Source organism: Anoplopoma fimbria, chromosome 21 (genome assembly GCF_027596085.1).
Source record: "Anoplopoma fimbria isolate UVic2021 breed Golden Eagle Sablefish chromosome 21, Afim_UVic_2022, whole genome shotgun sequence".
NCBI classification, from domain to species: domain Eukaryota; kingdom Metazoa; phylum Chordata; class Actinopteri; order Perciformes; family Anoplopomatidae; genus Anoplopoma; species Anoplopoma fimbria.
In genome coordinates this window covers 20,232,110-20,255,500 of record NC_072469.1, presented here as the reverse complement: position 1 = coordinate 20,255,500, position 23,391 = coordinate 20,232,110, and the positions used below count along the sequence as shown (strand labels likewise).

Genomic DNA, 23,391 nt, shown 5'->3' with positions numbered 1-23,391 from the left:
CTGCTCTATCACTAGGCTGGAATTAAATTGAATCAGCAGGAAGGTGTTGAATGCTGAGGGTTGTTATGTGAAAGACAATGCTGTATGTCATAGCATGGGGACAAGGTGGCATGCCTCGCCATTGTAGTGGAATACTAGCTCAGAAATTCGTTGAAGAACAATTATCCTTCTACTTTAATTATTTTCATTGTTATTTCCTTTCATCATGTTGAAAACTGAAACAGAACTATTAGTAATACGTTTTAAATAAGTGACAGGAAGACTCATACCGATAGAATGATTTGTTATGTCTATGTAAAAGTGAATTCTGAGAACAGTTCACCTTAATTTCATAGGAGTTTATGCTGTAAAAGCTGATATATGTCATTCTGCTAGAGCATGGTTGATAAAAATACACAAACGTCCCTGCACAGCACACACAGAACTGATGACGTGAAAGAACAGTAGAGATTGTTCAAGAGTCAATTTCTGTCTTGTGTGAAGTCATCTGAGGAGCAATATTGGATCTATGGGGATAAGAGACGAGACTATGATGTTTCTCTAGCAAGACGAGGTAACACACCTCAGAGAGGCCGAGCCTGTTGATGTAATTTATAGCAACATTATATAGAAAAAAAAACGTTTCAAACCTTTTCGCTTCAAGCTGACTTTCAAAACTTTAGCAGAGGCTTCCCTTATCTTGTTTAGCTGACAAAACGTATGGCCTCAGCTTTGTTAAAGTTTATTTTTTATACTGTGTTAAAGTTTGGTTAAGGCTTAGATTCGTAGTCCCCAATGGTCTGCTAGAATTTTCTGAAACCTTTCTTGAGGATATTTCTGATATTTTTTGCTCTTCCATTTATCTCTGTTAAGCTTCAGTCCTGTTTTGTTCTGACAGTGCAAAAGGGAACAAAGATAAATCTTAAACTTATATGGTGAGCTCAGTGGAGTTTTTACTCATATTTAGTGTGTCAGTCCCGAAAAATATTATCCCTGTGTATTCTTATCAAGACTGCACAGTAATCGGTCCTTTAAGTCAACAGTGACTTGACAGTGACCTTACTGTCATGCGCATTTAGTTGGACTGGCATTTATTCCCACCAAAAGAACCCATGGTTTGCAAAGCTACTTTGTCTAAGAAAATGTATCTGGTCCTATTATACTAGACCTAAATAAGACAAATTACCGTGAAAGTGGCTGTAAAATACAGCTGCACATTCTAGTGATTAGCATGTTGAATGAAACCCCAAGAGGACATCTTCTGCACAAGAGTTTGACCTTGATCCTTGAAATTTGCTGGCAAATCCTCTAATGCCACTAAATTTGATTGATTCCAGATTTGAACTAATAGCTCTAATGAGGGTATTTTACATAATTCTAGGGGAGGGGGGGATACTGTGGGGAGCTCATTCTCTTCATTTGGTTGGCATAAGAGTAATTTAGAGTAGGTTTTTCTTTGGTCACAAAACTTCCACAGACTTCACATGTGCCTGGAGTATACTTTTTCACACATATACCTCAATGACTGTAATCAAACCAGGAAGTATAGGATTTAATTACTCAATTAAATGCAGAGTGTTCACATGCAACATGTAACATTTTGGTAACATTTTAGCCACACTAGCGCCAGACTGAAATATCTCAACAAAACTGATTGGCGTTCAATTTGGTACGGCCCTCATGATTCTTGACTTTTCATCTAGCAGCACTGCAGAGTAAAATTTGACAAGCAGCATCTTTCTTTAAGGCTACTGCAAACTAGAGAGTGTAGCAAAGCAATAATAATTTAGGAGTGAGGGCAGCATTTTGTAGTTTTCTCTGGAAGTTCCTCTGTACATTGTTACACCTGGTTGTAGTTCCTCTGTGAGGATCCTGACTTTTTAATCTTGTATTAATAATGAATGTCCCCACCTTTTCTCTGCTCTCTCCTCAGATCCAGACTTTGCAGACCAAGGAGTCCCCCCACCTCTGCCCTGTAGGTATACTCCCTCTCTGTCTCTCTTTCTGCCTCTGTTTCTTCCTCTCTATTCTGTCTTTGTCTCACTTGTTATCACATTCACTCCTTTTATCATGATAAGTCTATTTATGCTGTTGTTCCTCCAGTTATTTGTATTATTTGCGTTCAAATGGCTTTAAGTAGGTACATGTGTGTACCTTTGTGGTATTTGTGAGTCCATGTGTGTTAGCTTGAACTGCACATGTGTATATATGAATGCATGTGTGTGTTTTTGTGTGTGTTTATTCATTTGCGTGTGTTTCAGCCTGTCAGTATGACATGGTTGGTCCAGAAGGTATCGTTGAGTCCCATCAGATCACCAGAGACGGGAAGGCTGACGCCACCGAGGCCGTCGACTGTAAATGGTACATCCGTGCTCCGCCGCGCTCCAAGGTAAGTGACGCTAAGCTACGCTCCCATCCAACTGTGAATTAGATCTACTGCCAAATATTGAAATGTCACAAAGAATTAAGTGGAAATTAAATCAGCCGGGTTTATGACAGCAGAACGCAGTTACATCAGAAAACAAATTGCCGCAAGACTTGTGTTCATTTGGCAAATACTGCATGTCTTCATTCATTCATTCCAAACTTTCAGCTTCAACTTCAAGACTTTGAAGAGTATTTTTTTCTATTAATCTGTTTCCATTCAGCATTCCTTCACACATGGAGTAAGATCAGGGGTTGCATCAGGAAGCTTTGATATTGCATGTAGGTTAGTGTGCAGCTGTCAGCAGTATCCCAACATGAGTGTTTGTGGCTGCGGGGGGACTTGTTCCTCTGCTAGGGTCAGACAGATAGGCAGAAGGGTTTACTTGGGGTCTGGCGCATTTTTTTAATCAGCAAGCTGTTGCCAAGAGGAATAGAGGGATAGAAAGAGAAAGAGATAAAGGAGGGAGGGGTTCGAGACTGGACAGCTAGTCAGAGAGAGGGAAGGAAGGTTAGTGCTGATGAAATAGTGTTGCCATGCAGTTTGACCCTGAGGCCTCCGACAATCTGCATTTGTTTCCTCTGCCAGTATTTTCCATGCGCCCCCGCATGCATATACAAATACTGACATACAAACTCACACGCATACACACCTTGACTACACCCCTTACACACAGACATGCTGCCTTATCTACCAGAGATACCTGTCCTGCATTAATGCTATGGGATTAAAAGTTGCCCAAGGGCGGAGCAGCAGCATTGCGGGAAAAAGCCACATTTTACAAACACTATTACTTCTCATATGAGTCCATATGGCTCGATCATATATACGCACACACACGATTCAGTCCACGACTGCAGTTTATCTTTTGCTGAAATAGTGTTGGACCTCTTCTGGGTGTATTTTCAGGGCTAATAGAATAAGTCCACATTTTTAATTTGGACTTTTATTGAAAAATTCAGTCAAGGCAAAAAGTGTTATGAGGCCTGCATTTTGATGATTTTAAGGGGCTTGGTCTCATTTTTATAATACTATCATTTTAAATGGTGAGGTAAAATATACCTCATGGTGAATTGGCTTAACGTTACAATCTAGGAGATCTGCGTTCTGTTCTCTTTGGCGGCAGCCATGGGGATAAGCAGTAATTGCATCTTACTAATTGGGATCTTACTTCCCAGAGAGCGAATGAGAGCGGAATGTTGCCACAGACACCCAGTTTGTAATACTGCAAAAGCAAGGACTTTTATCAGTAAACCATAGGCTCATCACTATTGTGTTACCTCATTCTGTGATAGATAGTGACTTTACAGACGTTTATTTAAATTAAAATATTCAAGATTTATGGATATTCACAAAGCTTGAAGGTCGAGGTGCTCAGGCATCTATCTATTGCCTCCACACGGCTCTCAACATGGCGACAGCTGAGCCGTTCAGGGTGGCGTCATCAGAGAACCTTTAACATTTTATTTCAGACATTGGAGCATAAGGGAACGTAAACAGAAACTTAATTGAACAATATTAAGGGTTACTGCAAGAAATTAAATCAATACATACATATAAGTGACTAACTATATAGGATTGTATTAGTGGGGTTCAGTTCTCAGAGTGTGTGTATTCTCCTGTTACTCACAGGAGGGAGATAAGGCAGCTGCCATGTCAGCTTAACCGTCACTACTTGTTTCACTAATTCAGGACTTGTTAATGTTAAAAGATGTTATCATTGGCCACCGTAGAGTTCTTTTAAAGACATACAGTCCACATTAGGGACGCTATTAAAGTTTGTTCCATCCCTGTTGTAAACTACGACTTTTTCATGCAGGTTTTTCATTCGGTGCTGCAGGCTCTTACTATACACACACCTCTATGTATGATATGCCTGGCTGATAATACCGGTGTGACTGTGATTCATGGGCACAGCAGTTGCTTAACTATTATCTGACACATTCTTCGGGTCGCATATTTCCAGCTAAAGCCTTGTTTCCCTTTAGAATGTCCTTCGGATTAATTTTCTTTAGGGCCCAAAGACTGCGTCATCCATCTCTATAGATATTTTCATCATCAGCACCCGTAGAGCCAAGCAATACTGTAACTTTGAAAACAGGTATTAGGAGGGACCCTGGCAATGGTTAAATGTTACAATCAATGCAAAAAAAGCAGCAATAATTTGTCCGTCCCTCTAAGTGAAGTGCATATTCAGCCAGTACATTGCGGCTACAGCACCAAACTGGATCAAAAGTAAATGGCTAAGGCCGTGTTTGTGCATGAAAGAGCAACAGAGGGATCGAGCCTGGCAAGATGATGTTTTTTCCTTGGTCTGAATCATTGTCATATTTCGCCCTGCAGGCGTGTCTCACAAGGCAAGTCATGGGCCAAAGGCTGACAGTCACTGGCACTGATGGACAAGGTGGCAAATAACTTTTTCTGCACAAATCTGTCTTCAGTCACACACAGTCCTGAAGCTCCCACATCAACTGTTTAAAGCACAAATACGCAGGAAATATGTAAAACTTACCGTACTTTGTTTCTAAAACACACACACGCTGACATGTTACTGCAGTGAAGGATGCAGAGGACGCCACCCACTACATCAGTGTATGTGCTGCATGCTTTTATTTCCCTATGCTGATACAGTACTGCACTGTACCCAGTGTGCCAGAAAAACAGCACAGAGATAATGACATCCTATACCGGAGGCTCTAATTAGACTGCACCGGAGCGCTCCAGAGAGAAGGGAGGAGAGGGGGACAGGGGGGAGGAAAAATGGGAAAGGAGGGGATAAGGGTAAGATATACTTAAAAATGCATTTTATCAAAAATCTAAATGTACAGTGAGGAAGTTCAGTGGCGAGATGGCAGATGGGATTGCATGAAAAGTAAGGGGAGACTGGCTGAAAGAGAAACCAGCAAGTAAGCAATAATGACCATGTGTTGTTGCCAGAAGTGACAGCACTGCGCCAATTTTAATGCCATAATGTGATTGCTTTAAACCAACGTGTGTCATTTTCATTTCATCCTATAAATAGATTTCACAGAAACTACCTTGAAAAAAGTAACTAATTACCTTTTACTAGCATTCAAAGTAACTTAAAGGAAAACCCAGCATGCAGTTAGTGTTTTTCTAGTATCATTTCTTCTTCCTGGGGACTCTGTTTAGGCAGCTGTCCGAATTAAGCTGTAAGTTGTAGAGGAATATTTTCAGTTGCCTTGTTTTGACTCATAACTGTTACTGCATTTTCCCAACCATTATTTGTGTCTTGTCTATTTTACACTGTCTAGATTTTTCCACCATGCCTGCATGCACTGTCTGACATCTTCTGTGTCTTTTCATGACAATAATGGCCAAAATACGGGCATTCATTCTGACTGTAATGAACAGCACGTACACTGTTACAGGCGTCTTTAAGCAACAGTGAGAACATATTCTTCCCCAGTCAGTGATGGATTCTGCGTCATTATTGGGCTCTGCAGAATCAATGAGGAGGCAGCCTATTTTCCTGCTGGAGCCAATCTCTCGCCTTACAAATTGGTGATTGTATCTATCTGATCCATTGCCGTCATTTGGCTTTGTGATGCTATCTGCAGTCAGATTTTTCTTCATCTTCGGCCAGTTGGAAGAGCGCAGCAACAAAAGCTGTAGAAAAACAGCTTTTAAAGTATTTATGTACCTGTTAGTTGTGCATGTCTCCCTCACATAATGAGGCCTTTCTTGATAGTTTTTTCAGTCAAATCTAGCTAGCATTGACCAGACATTATTTCACAGGCATGACAAACTGCAGTTATTGTTTTTCCATGCTAAAATATGAGCGAAATGTGAACGATTGCATTCTCTGGTACCATTTACGTTTCATGTCATAAAAATAATACGTTCCTGACCGAAGACCATAAGGCTGTCCTCTTTTACAACATAAAAGGGTGTATGTGGCAGTAAGGTGTAAAAGCTTATTTCTCTTTTATCACTGTGTTGGCCCCCTTACGCCAAAAAAACAATAATTGAAAACACTTTTGTTTCTTGGTTCTTTCAAGTTTAGCCTGAAACTCCCAGCACTAACAAAGGTAGCCATGTCCTGAAGCTGCATCCTGCACAAGCGTTTTAGGTTTGAAGTTCACACTGTCAGCAGGACAACATTGTCATAGTTTTAGAGCCGGAATGGTTTACTTTACATTAAAACATAAAAAACGATCTCTCGTACTGTTGCTAGTGCACCACAACCCCTATTAGACAAGACCTGTAGATGACACAGCCATTAGCTGTAACATGAGAGATCAAGCAAGTATCATCAAGCAAATCATCATTGATGTTAACGCAGAGCTCTTATAAGCAGGGAAAATACTTCATGGTTGGTCAGATAGATCATGATAGACTCAGCTCACATAGCAAGTGATACACTGGTGCATTATTGCAGCTCTGAACTAAAAGCCACACTAGCAGCGCTTATCATGCTGATCACAGTAACAGAGCATGCTGATTATAAGCAGGTTTAATGTTTATCATGTTGCCCATCTTAGCTCAGTGTGTTAGCATGCTATCATTAGCTAATTAGAACTAAACACAAATTACATCTGAGGCTGATGAGGATGTCATCGGCATTTTAGTATTAAGTCACAAACCGAAGTATTGGAACAAATTAAATTGTTACCAAATGATAACGCTAGATGAGGAATGAGGGAATCCCTTAAGTGACAATTCCAGAGGGGGAAATTAATTTATATAGAAACTTTCATGGTTCAGTTCATCCAGAGATTGTACCCCCTCTTACGCACAGCTTCATGATGATAAACTGAAGTCCAGTCAGAGCTCTGGGGAAATGCCAGTTGAAAAACAAACACTCAGAAGAGCACACAATTTATATATTTTAGTATTTACTCCTCTAGCCTTAATTATGGAAGTGCTATTGGCTTACTCTTGGAACTGAAGTTTTTTTTTTAGCAGTTTTTGTTAAAGTAATAAAACTGTCCCTGTCCAGCCAGTAGGATACAGTGTCTGCACTATGACTGTCTGTACAAAACCTTTTACTTATCCAACCAGTAGATGTTGTGATATTTCACAGGATAGATTAAAATGTTGACCTGCTGGTGCCAGTGGATTACAATCCAAGGGTCCGAAAGTAAGTAGGATGCATCCCCTGGGGACAATGAATTTGTGTGCAAATAAAATACCAGGCACCACATTCCAAAACACCACCACCAGCCTTATAATTCAGACTAGTAACAGTAACTGTATCATGGTCAAGCTGGGAGATTATGCTCTTTAACAATTGTAGGTTCATCGCTTTAATCAGCCATTAACACCAGATGAAGCCTACTGAAAAAGTTGAGTGTACACTTGATCAACAAGTTTTATATTTGTAATTAGTCTCCCCTGATGGAATTGGCTTTTATTAGTTACAGACTATTGCATTAACTGCTTTCTCTGTGCTGTGGGTGGAAATCTTCATGCCTCATTTGGCTGCTACTAGCTGGCAATAGAATGATTGGGCCAAACGACCTAATTAATATGCTTATCGGCACTTTTTTACCAATTACTGGCCTCTTGAACCTTAACCTTGACTATAACCTTAAGGATGACACATAAAATCAGACTTCTTTGGCAATATGCCACATGGAATTGAGCCATATTTAAACCTCATCCACCCATAACAACTACTTTGTCCTTAACTCGTTTGTATTTAAAGTATTGCTGACAGTTCTCTTCAGATTGTAAATTCTTCTTATATCTGGAAAAAAAATTGTAAAAAATGTATCTTCCTACAATGTTCTGAGTTCATCCATCCTGTTGCGAAACCAAATTTGATATCCACCATCTCAATATTTCCATCACATTTAAAAAGGCACTGTGCTGACATTCATGTACTATTGGATAGACTACAACAGCACTCTACAGTGTTAGAGCTAGGAAATTGTGTTAGAGCTAAGAAATTGTCTTCAGAGCATCTTCCGTCTTCCAGTCCTTCCTGCAAAGGTTAATACATAGATTTTAGGAAAGGCACCTCTCTATTTTATTCCACTATCAAAGCATTGAAGACCCATATACTGTCTTTATTCTTGTGACAAAAGGCTCAAGAGTGGCTGAATATGACAAATCTGTATTAGATGAAGGATTATTGAATATTGAATCCCGGGGGAACTCCATAGCTTGTTTCCCCCACTCCAATCCATTTCACTTGTCATGTTGTTGAAGCCGAGTTGACATTCCAAGGTCCATTATCCTGCTCTATCTGCAGCTTTCGTCTTTGGGCATTTGAAGCGTCACATTTCCCTGTCACAATTCGGGAGCGATCCGCTCATTAACCGTAATGATGGTGAGTGCTGTGCTCGGCCGCCCGGAACCATAGCTAGGATTGGGCGATCTCAGCCTGATGAATGAGTGACAGACGATGCAGAGGCAATAAGGAAGCATTACCTACACCTAGAGTAGACGTTGTGAAGAGTCAAGGTGGATACCAAGGTGGAAATTTCACTCAATAAGGGATCGTTAAGGTAATAAAATAGTCCATATAGCTGTAATGGTTTAAAAATCCACCTTATATACTGTATATGTTTGGTATCCATGACATTTTAAGTAAGGGTCTAAAATGAACTGTAAATGGATGATATTTTCTCTCTTGAACATCTAAAGCATGTGGCAAAATGTCCAAAGCATCCTAAAAGTTTAACAATGTTGTAGGTTTTGTGTAATGCGTTATCCCAACAGATAATAAGTCTAAAGCCAATAGACTCTGAGTCATCTTTTCATATGCGTACCTAATGACTTTGAACCAGCTGCAGTGTGTCAGTCTTATTTCATTACAGAGCCTCTATATCAGGCACTGGGATATTGATTAACAGGCAATAATAGAAATGAGCTGAAATATTTTCAGTTTTCTTTCCACATCTTTAAATTCCTTCATTTGATCTCTGCCATTTCTCTTTGTTTTTTCCCTCCTACCTCCCTCCTTGCATTGGACAGATCTACCTGCGTTTTCTCGACTATGAGATGGCCAATTCCAACGAATGCAAGCGCAACTTCGTGGCAGTGTATGATGGTGGCAGGTGTGACATTTATAACCTTTCATTTTGATAAATTATACAGAGGCTCAAAGTGGCCATGGTTACTCATTCATTTCAGGCCCTTTATCTTGTGATCATGATTTAATCATCACCTTATCTTGAGATAACAACTCAACATTGTTCTTTTTCTTTTGATGACTTTTATATTGAATTATGTCGTGACAATAAATTAATGGTTTTGACAAGATACAGTTTCTTTGTCCTAGTCTGTCCATGTCATGTTAACCTCTCATGACTTAATGGGTAGCACCATGAGAATTTAAGACTAAAATAATATCACTTTATGTGAACCAACACAAGGAGTAAAATATCATTATACATTTATATTCAAGACAAATTTCAGACAAATGTTTGTCCGTTATCATCAAGGTAGCAAGGAATAGTCCAACATTTTCAGAAATATGCTTGTTTGTTCTCTTGTGGAGAAGTGCAACCAGTGTAAACCCCAGAAAGTCACTGCACCCAGCCAAGAAATCCCACATAAAACCACAACCGTCGTTTTTGCACTTTTTTGTACGGCTTAAACAAACAAGATTTAAAGGTGCTGATAGGGGGATTGTGGCACCCTTGGACAGAGTCTGGCTAGCTTTTTTTCGTCCTGTTTTTGTGTTTATGCTAAGCAAAGCTAGACAGTCTGATGGCAGTAGTACTTTGACATTAATAGAGCAAGTGTGTTTTCTAAAATATCAAACCATTCCCAACTTGACTTGCAAAACCTCAACTTCTTTTTTTCTCAAGATCATGAGATATTAACACCATGATCAAAGACAACAATATTCAATATCTTGAGATAAAGGAATTAATGAGCTCCCCAACAATCTAATTTGCCATCTTGAGATTGCCTGAATATAAAGTTGTGATCACATGATAATGGGCCTTAAATAATAAGAGCAACAATGGCTGCTGTTAAATAATGGAGATAATTGAGTTTCACATTGAGATTCAGAGCGAATGTCCATGTTACCTGATAATAAACTACAGATTTGTTATCTCACCCTGACTCGTCTCAGTTCGGTGGAAGACCTGAAGAGCAAGTTCTGCTCCACGGTGGCCAACGACATCATGCTGGTTTCCACGCTGGGCGTCATCCGCATGTGGGCGGACGAGGCCAGCCGCAAAAGCCGCTTCCGCATCCTTTTCACGACCTACCAAGAGCGTAAGATATCTACACTAACACGCATGCTGTTTATCATTAAGATGTTTACTGCAGCATAACCCACATATTGAGGGATACTGATTAGCTTTATTAATCAGACTGCTACTCCCTGACAGCGACATTGATGCAAAAATAAAACTGGTCTGGTCTTTAGTGGTGGACATTAAAGGAAGATGGAGGCACAGTGACCATGTTTATGGCAACTTCTATTGGATGCAGCTAATAGAAAAGGTGCTGTCAGAGGTTTCCATTAAGTTTACTGACCATTTAAACAGCAGGAAGCAGGAAACCAAGAAATGGGATTTCCATTATAGGACATATTGCCTGTGGGACATTGCAAATACGACAGCACCGTTTTTAATAGATGGATACAGAAAGGGATAGAGATAGAAAGAGAGAGAAACTGAGACAAAGGAATATGTGGGTGAGCAGCACTATGTTCACATCTACCCATTTTCTTTTAGCCAGCACCACAAAACTCTTCCTCTTTCTCATTCAGTAGCTCTTCATTGATGGAGCTTGTAGTTTGACAGGGGTTGCAGAGGGCATTCTTTGTGCTAGTGAGGTGAATGAAGAGGGTCTCCGGCCTGTGAGTATACAGTATGTCAATGCCATTCAGCGCCTTTTTCTGCCACACACACACACACACACACACACACACACACACACACACACACACACACACACACACACACACACACACACACACACACACACACACTGCACTACTGAAAATTGCATCTTTTCATTTTTGGAACTTGAAGAGGCATCTCTCACAGCGAACTGGATAAGGTTTAAAAACCGCTGCTCGAAAAAAGTATTTTAACATGATTCAAATACAAGAATTATGTTAAATCAATCCAATTAGTTCTTAAAACATAATTTGCGGGTCCACTGAAGTTTTACAGGTGCTATGCTCTTTCATTTTTATGATGGCAAAAGGAAATACCATGCTTCCTTTCAGATTACTCTATTATTGCCACAGTGCGTCATATTGAGATAATGGCTATTGAAGAGAAGAAATAATGCATCATGGATTAAGGCATATATTAAAAAATCAGTGATTATTTAAAAGTGAGCTGAATTTGCTTTTTCATCCTGCTGCATGGTTGATTGCATTTATTGAATGTCACAAACTAGACCCGCACACTTTACAAATCATCAGACTCAGATCAGTTGTCACTCCTCACATATCTACAACATGTCTATATTGGTTGTATGTGTATGTTGATTAGTTTAGTGTCTTGCTTCTACAGAATAAACAAACAGCGTTAGGATGAGTTGTTTGTGTTGTGAAGTCAGTGTCCCCTTTTGTAAGGCCTTTTCTCCAAGCAGAGCTAGGATGTGCTGTTGCCGAGGCAACACTTCTGCTTAAGTCACTCAGGCGATCCCCGGCCAGACCCCAGCCTTTAGAGCAGCAGCCACCACAGCTCAGCAGCACTGCACCAACCCTGTCAACAGTATATGAACAGGTGTACTAGAGAGGTAATACAGTGTACTGATGCTGTCTGAACTTGCTGCTAGTGCACATCAACTTTTTTTTTTTCAAACAGTAAAACCTACTACAGTACATTGGAAATAGTGGAGTAAGGCTGCTTATTTCAACATGCACCATAATTTTGTCACAGGGTAAGATTTGTTTACAAGATGACAAGACATTTAAATAATATGTATATGCATGGTTTTGGAAGATTTTTAACTATATGCACTTTTTAACTTCCTTGTTGATTTCATAATGACTAAAGTCAACACATTGAGGCACAAATAGTATAAACAAAAAATTAGACGATCATTCTGAATAACAGCTCCTTGAGAAACTGAAAGGCGAGGAAAATATTTGAATGACTCAACTAAGTGAACAAGATGCAACCTGACATTTGCATGAATAAGCTTTTAAAGGAAATTCCACCTTAAACAAACCCATGCTACCCAAAAACTACCAACATCTGTTCAGTATACCAGTTTATCCCCTTGCACCAGAGCAAATTTGGATAACTTGAAAAAGTCACCATTTTATGATAATACAAAGAGTATGTAGTGCAGACATTGTTCAAAGAAAAGTTTAATTAATATGTGAATGACAAGAAAAATTACATTTTTAAAATCATTAATTAGAAAAGATGGAGAGTGGGTGAGTGCAGTTGACAGAAGGGACAATGTAGAGTGAGGTACAATGTACACCATGTACTAAAGAAGTACAGTAAGAAGTTAATTAATTCTCCTCCTCAGGTGAAAGGAAGACAATGTGTAACTACTACGAGTGAGCGAGTGTACTCTTTAACAGCTGAACTCTCTATGCAGAGCAGTTTTTACAATAAGCGCTCCCTTGGTACAGTAGGTCCCAAGCCTTTTGTATGTTTTTTCCCAGTGGGACCAGCATTTTTAGGAGAACCATTCACAGCTGCTGACTCCCAGCAAGATGCTCCGATGGGGACAACAACATTCCCAAACGCAAAGATCCACATTTATTATCTGTGCTGTGTTCACACCTGTGGATACTACTGATCTTGCTCTGTTTCCACACACACACACACACACACACACACACACACACACACACACACACACACACACACACACACACACACACACACACACACACACACACACACACACACTCAGGCTATGCAGAACTACAGTGTGAGATTACCAATGTAAAGTAAAAGAAAGTGAAGCCTATCTTTACCAAAGAAGCAATTATGTCTTAGGTGATATATGTCCTCGTGTGACATCTCGTCTGTCAGCATTGTTACGCCTCATCAACAGTTACCCATCTCTGGGGCTGCAGATGGAATTTTGCTCTGGCTTCACTACACACATCACTTCTCGTTTCTTGCTAAGCTTCTTTGCTGAACGCATGAAAGAGTTTGAGAACAACACAGTATGCTAATGTCTGTTAACATACGGATCTTTGGGTCTTAAGATTGTATCATCTTTACGCACTTGTTATCTTGGTTACTTTTGGGTTAATAAAGAGTAGTGTGGGAATAAGATTAGATCGTAGAATTGTACAGTAGGATAAGAAGCAGTGATGGATGGATGGAGATTGATGGATGGGCTTTTTGGAAAATCCACGGTTTGGAGAAATTCCATGTAGTGGGATTTAGTTGCATAATAACAAAAGTAGTAAATGTAATCCACTTAATCAGCAGATAAAGTCCACTGTTTTTGCTCAGTAAGAAATGGAAAGAGGAAGGACATTGAAAAATATATGAAGGTACCAGTCCAGGCCATGCTTTAAAAAACAAGAAGATACTTCCTACAGTATATTTCACTGGTAACCAGTCAAGGGAGGCCAGTGTCGGGTAGATTTGGTCTCACTTATTGGTGGTACCAATGAGGAGCATGTGGTAATCAATAAAGGCAGGTAAATATAAATACACTGTCAACATTATGGGTTAAAAAAAGAATCAGTAGCGCATACCTAGTAACTGACAGTAATGTCCCAAATTTGAGCAAGTCAGAGAAGATCATTATTGCAAAAGGAAAACAGCATTCAACCAAATAAAGAGAAAACATCCTCAACTCCTAGAAATAGCCTAACTACATTTGAATGGAACAAAAACTCAGCTCTATAATGGTTATTTGATAAGAATCATTCATGATAACCATTTGTTGCTTCTAGCGCTTCACTATAGAAACCTCTTTGCTCTTGGCGCCCACCTCTGCAGAGATACCCAGACTTTTTCATCATCCACTCATTTAGGAGTTAATTTATGCTTCCAGGAGTGACTTGGGATGTTTCTGTGTGGGCCAGGGGGGACCCTTTTATTACAGAATGTCTTGAAATTAATTTATCGAGAGATTGGTGTGGATCTCGCTCTTCATATCGCCTCGTCTCATCCTGTGGTGTGTGGAGGAGACACGAGGCAAATAAAGAAGGAGTGGGCTCCCTCTGCTGGTTACTAACAAAAAAAGGTTACATCTTTGGCATATGATGCATGAAAGAAAAAGAAAATGATGAGAAAGAGGGAATCAGAGGTAGGGAGAGAAAATGAGAAGAGGGGTATCAGAACACACACAGAGAGCCTCCATGACTCAGGAAATGCTGGCAAAGGCCCAGATAGGATGGGATACAGAGAGAGACAGAGATAAGTCACTCTAATTTGGTGTGTTATTATTCACTTGGGATGAGTGCTGGGATGAAAACAGCCATATATCACTGTGGTAACACTGTCAAATAGGCCCCAGCTCTGCCATACCACTGGCAAGCTGCTTTAGTACCCAGTGCCAGTGTTGTGTTTGAGGGGAGAGAGAGTGAGAGATAAAGGGAGAGAATGAGAGACATACAGAGAGAGAGAGAGAGAGAGAGAGAGAGAGAGAGAGAGAGAGCACTACACTACAATTATCTATCAGGTGACAGTAAAACTGCTCTCTACACTGTGTATGTAATAGGACACTATTAGCATGTTGTTAGCTTGCCGTGGCACTCTTCCTCACTGTTATTGACAGTAGGACACTGATTTTATGATCATGTCTTACTGATGGGTGGCTCTACCAGACAGGGAGGGCAGGTGCCACGATAGATCATGTGTCTGAGAATATGCTCGTGTTTATAGCCAGGTTTAAATTTGTGTTGACATGGGCTGTGCACCGAGGAGAAATATTCACCGTCTTGCAATAATAGAAATAATTTGTTTGGGGGTTTGTTCTGTGCGCAGATGATAATTGTGAAATGTCATGGCTATCTTTCTGGTAACCACACACACAAGCACACATACAGTAGTCTCACATTTCAAGAAATTCATATCCATAAGTTGTCTCTGAAAACAGGAGGATGAGGATGAAAATTCATGAAGAACAGATGGGTTGGGGGGGAACAGGTCTGATTTGAGTAATGCCCATCCAAATTTATTTCCTCAAAATCTGGCACACCGGAACATCTCTTCAGCTGTAAATACTGATTTGTGCTGCAGCATATCTAAAGTGTCCTACACATCTGCTGTTGATAATGAGCAGAAAATCCCAAACAAGTATTTTAACTTTTCACTCAACTGTTGATGTGGCTTCTGATTAGATTACAAGTGAGTAAGTAGAGGATTAAGAACTACAGTATAATTCTGTAACTGTTGTTTTAATTTGTTTTGTCCTATCCAGCTCCATGTGATGCAGATGCCTTCTTCTGTCACAGCAACATGTGCATAAACAACACGCTGGTGTGTAACGGCATGCAGAACTGCGTCTACCCCTGGGATGAGAACCAATGTAAAGGTGAGATGTTACCTCTTAACTTCACGAAGAAAAACACATAGATAGATCTCTTTGAGTTTTTCAGCACCACGGAGAGCGGTGACAGGGAAACAGAACGGGTTTGAAAAAACTGTACTTTTGGTGTGAGCCTGATACACTCCTACAAGTACTTGAGTGCTATTTGTAGGAATAGATAACTGTAGGTATGTAGTGCTATGACACAGAGGTACTTTTAGTACTTCCTGTGTCACTAATGGCTATACTAATAATACTACTAGCATTATTATCATAATTCATTTTTATAACATGAAATAAAGTCCACCTAAACTTTTATTAGGCATTACACACACTTATTTGTTTTACATAGCATTTTGTTATACCTAGTTGCTTTAATTGTTTTTCCTTTTTTCTTCCAATATTATATTTTTTTCCCAATAAGATCGTTACTATGAGTGATGGGATCCTACATGAACCCACTATTTCCTTTATAGATTGTTTCTGTTAAACTTTGTGTATATATATATATATATATATATATATAAATATATTTTTTCCCTGTGATTGTTGATGATTTTGTCATACAATGTTAAAGAGAACTGAAATTTACAGCCAAGCTTTCAAGGGCTTCAACAGTGTGTTCGTACTTTGATTTGAATTTAGAGTACCAGATTTAATGTGACAGGTCACAATTTAAATTCATCCTCAACTGATCCTGTTCTTAGCCCAGGTCTTGTTTTCGTTCTTTAAAGGTACCCTTTTATTATACCTTTTTTCCCATGTCTTATGGCAAGCAAGGTCATCTGTATTCTCTGCCTTTGCAATACTGTCAATTTCTTAATTTCCTCTGTACTTTGATTCCTCATGCACTATGAATTTTAAAGACACTGCATCTATACATTGATCCCCAGTGTCTCGCCACTGGCAGCTCTATAATTTATAAGAGATTTTCTTATTGCAGCATCTTCGTATGCTACATGATACAATTCCAATAAATAGCTGAGATGTGTGAAGACAACTGCATTATACTTCCAATTAATTAGTCTTCTGTTCCTCAGCTTTTCATGATCCATCACTGTATTCCAAGTATATTAGATGAGATCTATACTGTAGCTCCCCTGAGCCCTTTAGCATTGAAACTCCCACATCAATAAATACAATGTCTTTTTGATGGTCGTTCCGCTGTGGTGCTTCACTTGCAGTAAAGTTGTGTTCTTGTTGGTTTTTGCTTAAAACATATACAATGTACACGTTCACACTCTCTCACCTGGGAATCTAGAACCTAGAAAAGCACAGAGATGCTAAGGTACTGTTACTCTTAAGCATGGCAAATGACAAATTGCCTCAGTTAATTTAATCCTACACAGGCTATTCCTCACTCAGACTAAGATACCCTTCCACCCTACGCTCTGAGTTTGATATTGTGCAGAACTCAGCATGAATGTTTCTCACCCTGTTACCCTGTCTTCCACCTTCTCTACGCACTAGTAGTAACGCAGAGTGGTACTGCAGTGCCCACATTTGTCCTCATTAGCGGTAAATGTCAGGTTTTATTCCTTTCTCCTTTACATTCTGAATGTAACCATTTGCCATCATTGAAGCTGAGTGTGCTGTGCTACATGATCATCCAACATTTAAATGCCAGATCTCTCCACAGATTGCCTCTCCACACACTGTTAGTCAGTCTTTGTGGTTTCCCTCATGATAAATTGACTATAGCTTTGACCCAATGTCACCTTTTTTGCATCTTCTTGAGAGCTAATGGCAGTCATGGCCTTAATCTCGTACACGATGAGGTCCATTTGTTAGAGACCTTTTTACATGTGAGCTATGGTATCTCTCTCTTTGAGTTGTTGCTAAGGAAATCTTTATGACCATTCGCTAGCTTTTAACTACTGTTGCTATACCTTCTAGTTTTCCATTCTCACATCACATAATTATCCATCTATTTGCTTTGCTTATCCGGGGCCGGGTCATCGGGTCAACAGGCTCAGATGTTCCAGAAGTCCCTGTCCCCAGCAACGCTTTCCAGCTCCTCCTGGGGAACCCCGAGGCATTCCCAGACAAGATATCTAATCTCTCCAGCGTGTTCTGGGTCTACCCTGGGGCCTCTTACCAGTCGGACGTGCCTTGAAACCTCTAAAGGGAGGCATCCAGGAGGCATTTTGATAAGATGCTACCTTAGCTGGTCCCTTTTGATGGAAGGAGCAGCAGCTCTACTCCGAGCTCCCTCCAGATATCTGAGCTCCTCACCATATCGCTAAGGCTGAGCCCAGCCACCATACAAAGGAAGCTAATTTGAACAGCTTGTATCCGCGATCTGATTCTTTTGGTCACTACCCAAAGCTATTCATTTATTCATAAATTAGGGTTGGAACGTAGATGGACTGGTATATCGAGATCCCTCTTCACCACAACGGTCCGGTACAACGCCTGCAGCACTGCTGACGTCGCATCCAATCGCGTGTCCACCTTGCGCTCAATTTTACCCTCACTCGTGAACAAGACCCCAAGATACTTAAACTCCCTCGCTTGGGGCAGTGACGCCCTCCTAACCCAGAGGGTGCAATCCACCGTGTCCGGCAGAAAACCATGGCCTCAGAATTGTAGGTACTGACTATCATCCCTACCGCTTAACACTCTACTGCAAACGGCCCCAGTGCGCGCTGAAGGTCATGTTCTAAGGGATCCAACAGAACCACATCATCTGCAAAAAGCAGGTTGCAATTCTGAAGTCCCCAGACTGGACACTTTTCTCTAACGGCTGCGCCTTGAAATCCTGTCCATGAATATCAAAAACAGGATTTGTGACAAGCGACAACCCTGGAGGAGGCCAACCTGCCCTTGGAACGTGCTTGACTTTGTGCCGAGTATCCAGACACAGCTCTCACTCTGGTAATACAAAAAACGTATGGCTTGTAGCAACGACCCAGGTACCCCATATTCCTGCAGTACCCCCCACAGGACTACCCCAGTGACATGGTCGTAGGCCTTCTCCAAGTCCGTAAAACTCATGTAGACTGGATAGGCAAACTCCCAAGACCCCTCAGCACGTCCAGGTCCCTGCCCTTGCCTGCCGTCCAGCTTACATTGCATAATTATGCTGTTTACAATGATAACTCAATGTAAGCATGATATTATGCCAAAATAAATTAAAACCTAGATGCAATAAACTAGTGCAATAAATAAACATTGGACAAAACTAAAACAATCACAATGTTTAAGGTTGATACAACAATAGAGATATATGTGTTCCAGAGAAGCAAATTCAAAAGCAGGTACAGTGATCAGAAACTATTGCTTGTGATGAGTTATTGAAGGAGGAAAACATAATGAAGAAGTGAAGTTTTAACATCTTTTGCAACTCATTCCAGTAGATAGGAGCAGCAAACTGAGTGACGGAATGGGTGATGGCAAAAGGAATTTGCTTGAATGTAAATTGAGGTTATTGTTGGAGATATTGAGGAGTGAGCAGAGATATGGTGTGGTTTTTACTAGTTTTTGTGTGTGTGATCATGCTCAGCTGAGCGGGGAGTGGTTGACAGTGTGTCGACACATTAAGGATTTCAATGATCACACATCCTCTGTGAAGGTGTCAATAAATAGATGAAAAATAATCAATAAGTGGTAAGCTAGTTAGCCAGACCATTCTCAACCTACATCGGAGCAGATAAACGCACTTTTGATCAAGTTTGTGAAAATGTAAAAAAAAAAGGAAACCAAACAAACTCTTTACATAAATACCCTTTATATACATATCATTTCTCTTAAAACAGCCCCTGAGACATCAAAAGCTTGAAAGGCTTTTCATGCCCAGTTACGGTTGCTAAGCGATGTTTGACAATCACTGTTTGTGCCAGGGGTTCAGCCAATGGACTAGAGTTGTTGATCAAAGTTCTGTTTTTTTATTGTGATAGTTATCTTCACACGTTTTGCCAAGCATTTTACAGGGACGTGTAGTTAATATTTTCATTAAAATTCCCTTTCTGTTGTGATGTCTTTTTACCAATGCACAGAGAAGAGGAAAGCCAATATCTTGGACAACCTGAACAACACAAACGGGACCATAATTGGTGTCACTTGCTGCATCGTCCTCATCCTCCTCATCGTCTCTGTCATTGTCCAGATCAAGCAGCCACGTAAAAAGTACATCCTGCGGCGGGAGGACTTTGACCCCACCATGTTCCAGGAGGTCTTTGAGCCGCCCCACTATGAGCTGTGTACTTTACGGAGTGCCACCGCAGCTGCAGCGGCCTCAGCAGACTTAGTGGACCTGGCAGAAGACTTTGAGAACTACCACGCCCTTAGGCGTGCCTCCTCTCGCTGCATCCATGATCACCACTGTGGCTCCTCTCCCAACCCAGGCTCCGCACACATATCCCAGCTGTCACTCAGTGGACGCGGAAGTCGTGGGAACCTGTGTGCTCGGGAGGCAGCGGCTGCCACTCTGCTCGCAGACCTCCCACAGCCGCCCATGGCAGTGCGGCCCTTGCTGCCGTCCTCTGGAAATCGCAGGAGCATCTTGGTCATGAAGCACAGCTACTCGCAAGAGGCAGCGGACAATGGATGCGACCTGGACGACGACCTGGAAGAAGTTCCCACCACCAGCCACCGGCTTTCACGCCACGAAAAGGCAGTACAGCGGTCAGTATCCATAGATTTCTGATGAGGAAAGAACAGCAACCGTAGAGTTAACTATTGGGATGTTTGAAATGTGTGTGGGATACTTAGGCCTACATAAATGTATGTTTTCCACTTATTTTAGCTTTGTTCTTCCTCTTCCTCTCATTATTTTTTCCTTATATTATGATAAGAATCTTTTTTTGCATTGATCCTTGTTCTTTCCCCCTTTTCTATCATTAAAAAGTTATTTTTTTCACAAAGGGCTAAATTATGATAAAATATGTGCCCCCTTCCACCTTGCATGCTCAGCCTTGAACATGTCAAATGCTCCCTGCTAGTTTTTCCCCAAACTGTGATTTTTTTAAATTACAATTATTTTGCTCTACTATATTTTGAGGTTTGTTACAGCTCTTAAAGCAAATAAAAAACCTAATTTTAGAAGATATTAATTCTGTAATCAGTCCAGTTTTGACTGTTACCCCAAGGGCTTGAATCTGTGCCTCTTAAAGACAACTAACCTTATTGACATGAATGCAAATGATTATAAAATATGCATTTATATTCTGTGATACTGAAATAATATGACTTATATTATATTGACTTATAATATATATATATAGCTTGATATATATTGGCATGAACAAGATTTTCTATCTAAAAAAATACTATTATTGTGTACTTGCACCTTGACTGCTTGAAAAGTAACTAATGTGAAGGTATCAAAGTACACTTTTGGAGAAACTACTTTCCTGCATGCACTTTCTATGTGCTCTTTCCAGAGTGGTCCTCACTGTTTATTCATTTTCTACAAGTCTGCATGCGAGGCTCCCAGGGACTAGCAAAGCACTAATGACGTTTTTTGCTGTTATGTAGCACATTATGCATTCTGACCTCTCTATGCAAAAGGAATTTGATATTAAATGAAAGAGCCATGACATTTCAGGTTCTGCCTCATTGGCTCTTTGAGCAAACATGAATCAGAGTACAACACAACTAGGGTCTAAGAGACAATCTCAAGGTAAGCAACCTTATCCAACAATCAAAATCTCTATATGTTTTTGTGTAGTCACCATTTGCCCAGTCAGTTTATACTTTAATGTAAGTTATTTTTCATTTTCTGTGATTTTTGCCCGGGTTTATATTTTGTTTTTTAAATGTTTTTTTATTTGTTCATTTTCACCAAGATGGTTTTCTTGCTTGCAGCCATCTTGTCCTCCGAGTGAGTTTGTTTGAAGTATTTGTGATGCTCAACTTAACTGTATGTCCTAACGAGGACATACATTGTGTCCTCATTGTAGTGGTTATTCATTAGCATGGACTTTTTCAATCATCTTTAGCTGAAAATGTTATCAAATAATATGTCTAACCTCTGTACTTTTCTCCCAGTAGGCCCTCAGGAAATAATTCAGATCACTTATGTGAAGTCCCTTGTTAAGTCCACAGAAAAGCACAAATTGGAAATCAGATGCAATCCCACATTTTCATGAAATGATTAATGATTGTTTGCACACACTAAAGAAAGCACATAATCTCTTTGTAATTTACAACTCTTTACTGCTCACACATTTATACTGAATTCCTCTGTAGTTCTGCATGGTTTATGTCACTTGAAGTATTTGATTTTATGTTTGGTTAATTGTGAAGCATAGTATTTATGCCTGTGTGTAACAGTTCATGTGTATGCTCCAAGGCTGTGCTTTCATGAGGTTGCAATAAGCATAATACGATAAAGTAATATGAACATTTTGATTAATAAATTTGAGATGTAAATAACTGATGAAAGGAACTTGTTCATTATAAAGTTACATTTCATTGCAGAATTATAGATGTTCATGCTTGCAGCTTTATGCTTGCATAAAATGGAGCAGTCACATAAAGTGCTACCTATTGTTTTGTCTTTTAATGTGTAAAGTTTGCTGTCATGCTGTGTGTGTGTGTGTGTGTCTGTATGTCTGCTTATGTTCTCCATTATGTTGCATTGTCTCCATCATGTAGACTTCTTGAGAATAGTGCAATCCTGGATCAGTACGAACGGGCGTCACTCACATATGAAAAAGCGGAGCGGAGATTTACACCAGCATGATGATGATGATGCTGATGATGATGATGATGATGAAGGGACACTTTGACGAAAGGATATTGAATATGTATTCATGTGCAAAGATGAACACAAAGGACTAGATGAAATGCTGTGAAGCGCATCAGCTCTGTACGTACTGTAGGCAACCTAGATTTTATGTCTCACTAGAAAGAGATGGACCTTTAGAATGATCATGATTACAGATTAATCATTATTAAACTTTAAATATGGGATTTTAGTCAGAAACATATCTGTCATTGTCATTGATTCCTCACTGATAACTAAATTAATGTAATCGAACATCTTCATGTTTATTTCTAAGCATGTCTTTATCAAATAAGTAGCACACACATTATGATTTTTATAGCAAACTATAGATGCTTGAAGTTTTTCAGATCAAGGAAGATTTTTCTTATTTGTGAAAATTTGAATTAATCACTAACCTTAATAACTTTATAGCTGTTTGAATAACCAAAAGCAGTTTTATTTGGATAACAGTTCAAGGCCGAAATGTGTGGCTTGTGCATGCGTCTTTTGTATCCATCAAACACTAACTTACTAACATTAAAATATGAAAAGCCCCCATCTACTAATAAGTCGTAGGACAAAAAGAGTAGTAAAAAAAAAAGGCATCTTAAAAATTAATTAATTGCACTGCATGCTGTTGCTAATCCAAATCATTGGGGGAAGATAATTCCGCGAATGAATTACACCATTTTAATTTTCACACTTTAAAACTTCCTTATATATATGTTGGCTAACTTTTTGACATTTTTTATTTGACAAAAAGAATACTTTTTGGCAAAAATATTTACTTCAAGTCTGTTTGTCTTCTAACTCTCTTCTACTGTAGGAGCTTAATATCTTTGTATTAAAACAGACTTTTATACTAAGA

The 23,391-nt window shown here is 39.8% G+C and overlaps 1 protein-coding gene across 2 annotated transcripts in view; it reads left to right on the top strand.

Moving 5' to 3' along the window:
* neto1l (neuropilin (NRP) and tolloid (TLL)-like 1, like) overlaps window positions 1-22,658 on the top strand; it is a 62,784-nt gene extending 40,126 nt beyond the window's left edge. Inside the window, exons 5-11 of one of the 2 annotated variants that reach the window (XM_054623238.1) lie at window positions 1,913-1,954; window positions 2,241-2,368; window positions 9,350-9,432; window positions 10,461-10,606; window positions 15,704-15,817; window positions 19,810-20,437; window positions 22,412-22,658. In XM_054623238.1, coding sequence (XP_054479213.1) covers window positions 1,913-1,954; window positions 2,241-2,368; window positions 9,350-9,432; window positions 10,461-10,606; window positions 15,704-15,817; window positions 19,810-20,437; window positions 22,412-22,499 — 1,229 coding nt within the window. In that variant the 3' untranslated portion in view covers window positions 22,500-22,658. Of the gene's footprint in view, window positions 1-1,912; window positions 1,955-2,240; window positions 2,369-9,349; window positions 9,433-10,460; window positions 10,607-15,703; window positions 15,818-19,809; window positions 20,438-21,359; window positions 21,421-22,411 lie in introns of those variants that run through there. The other variant, XM_054623239.1, reaches the window with a different exon arrangement.
* Window positions 22,659-23,391: the final 733 nt, after the last annotated feature.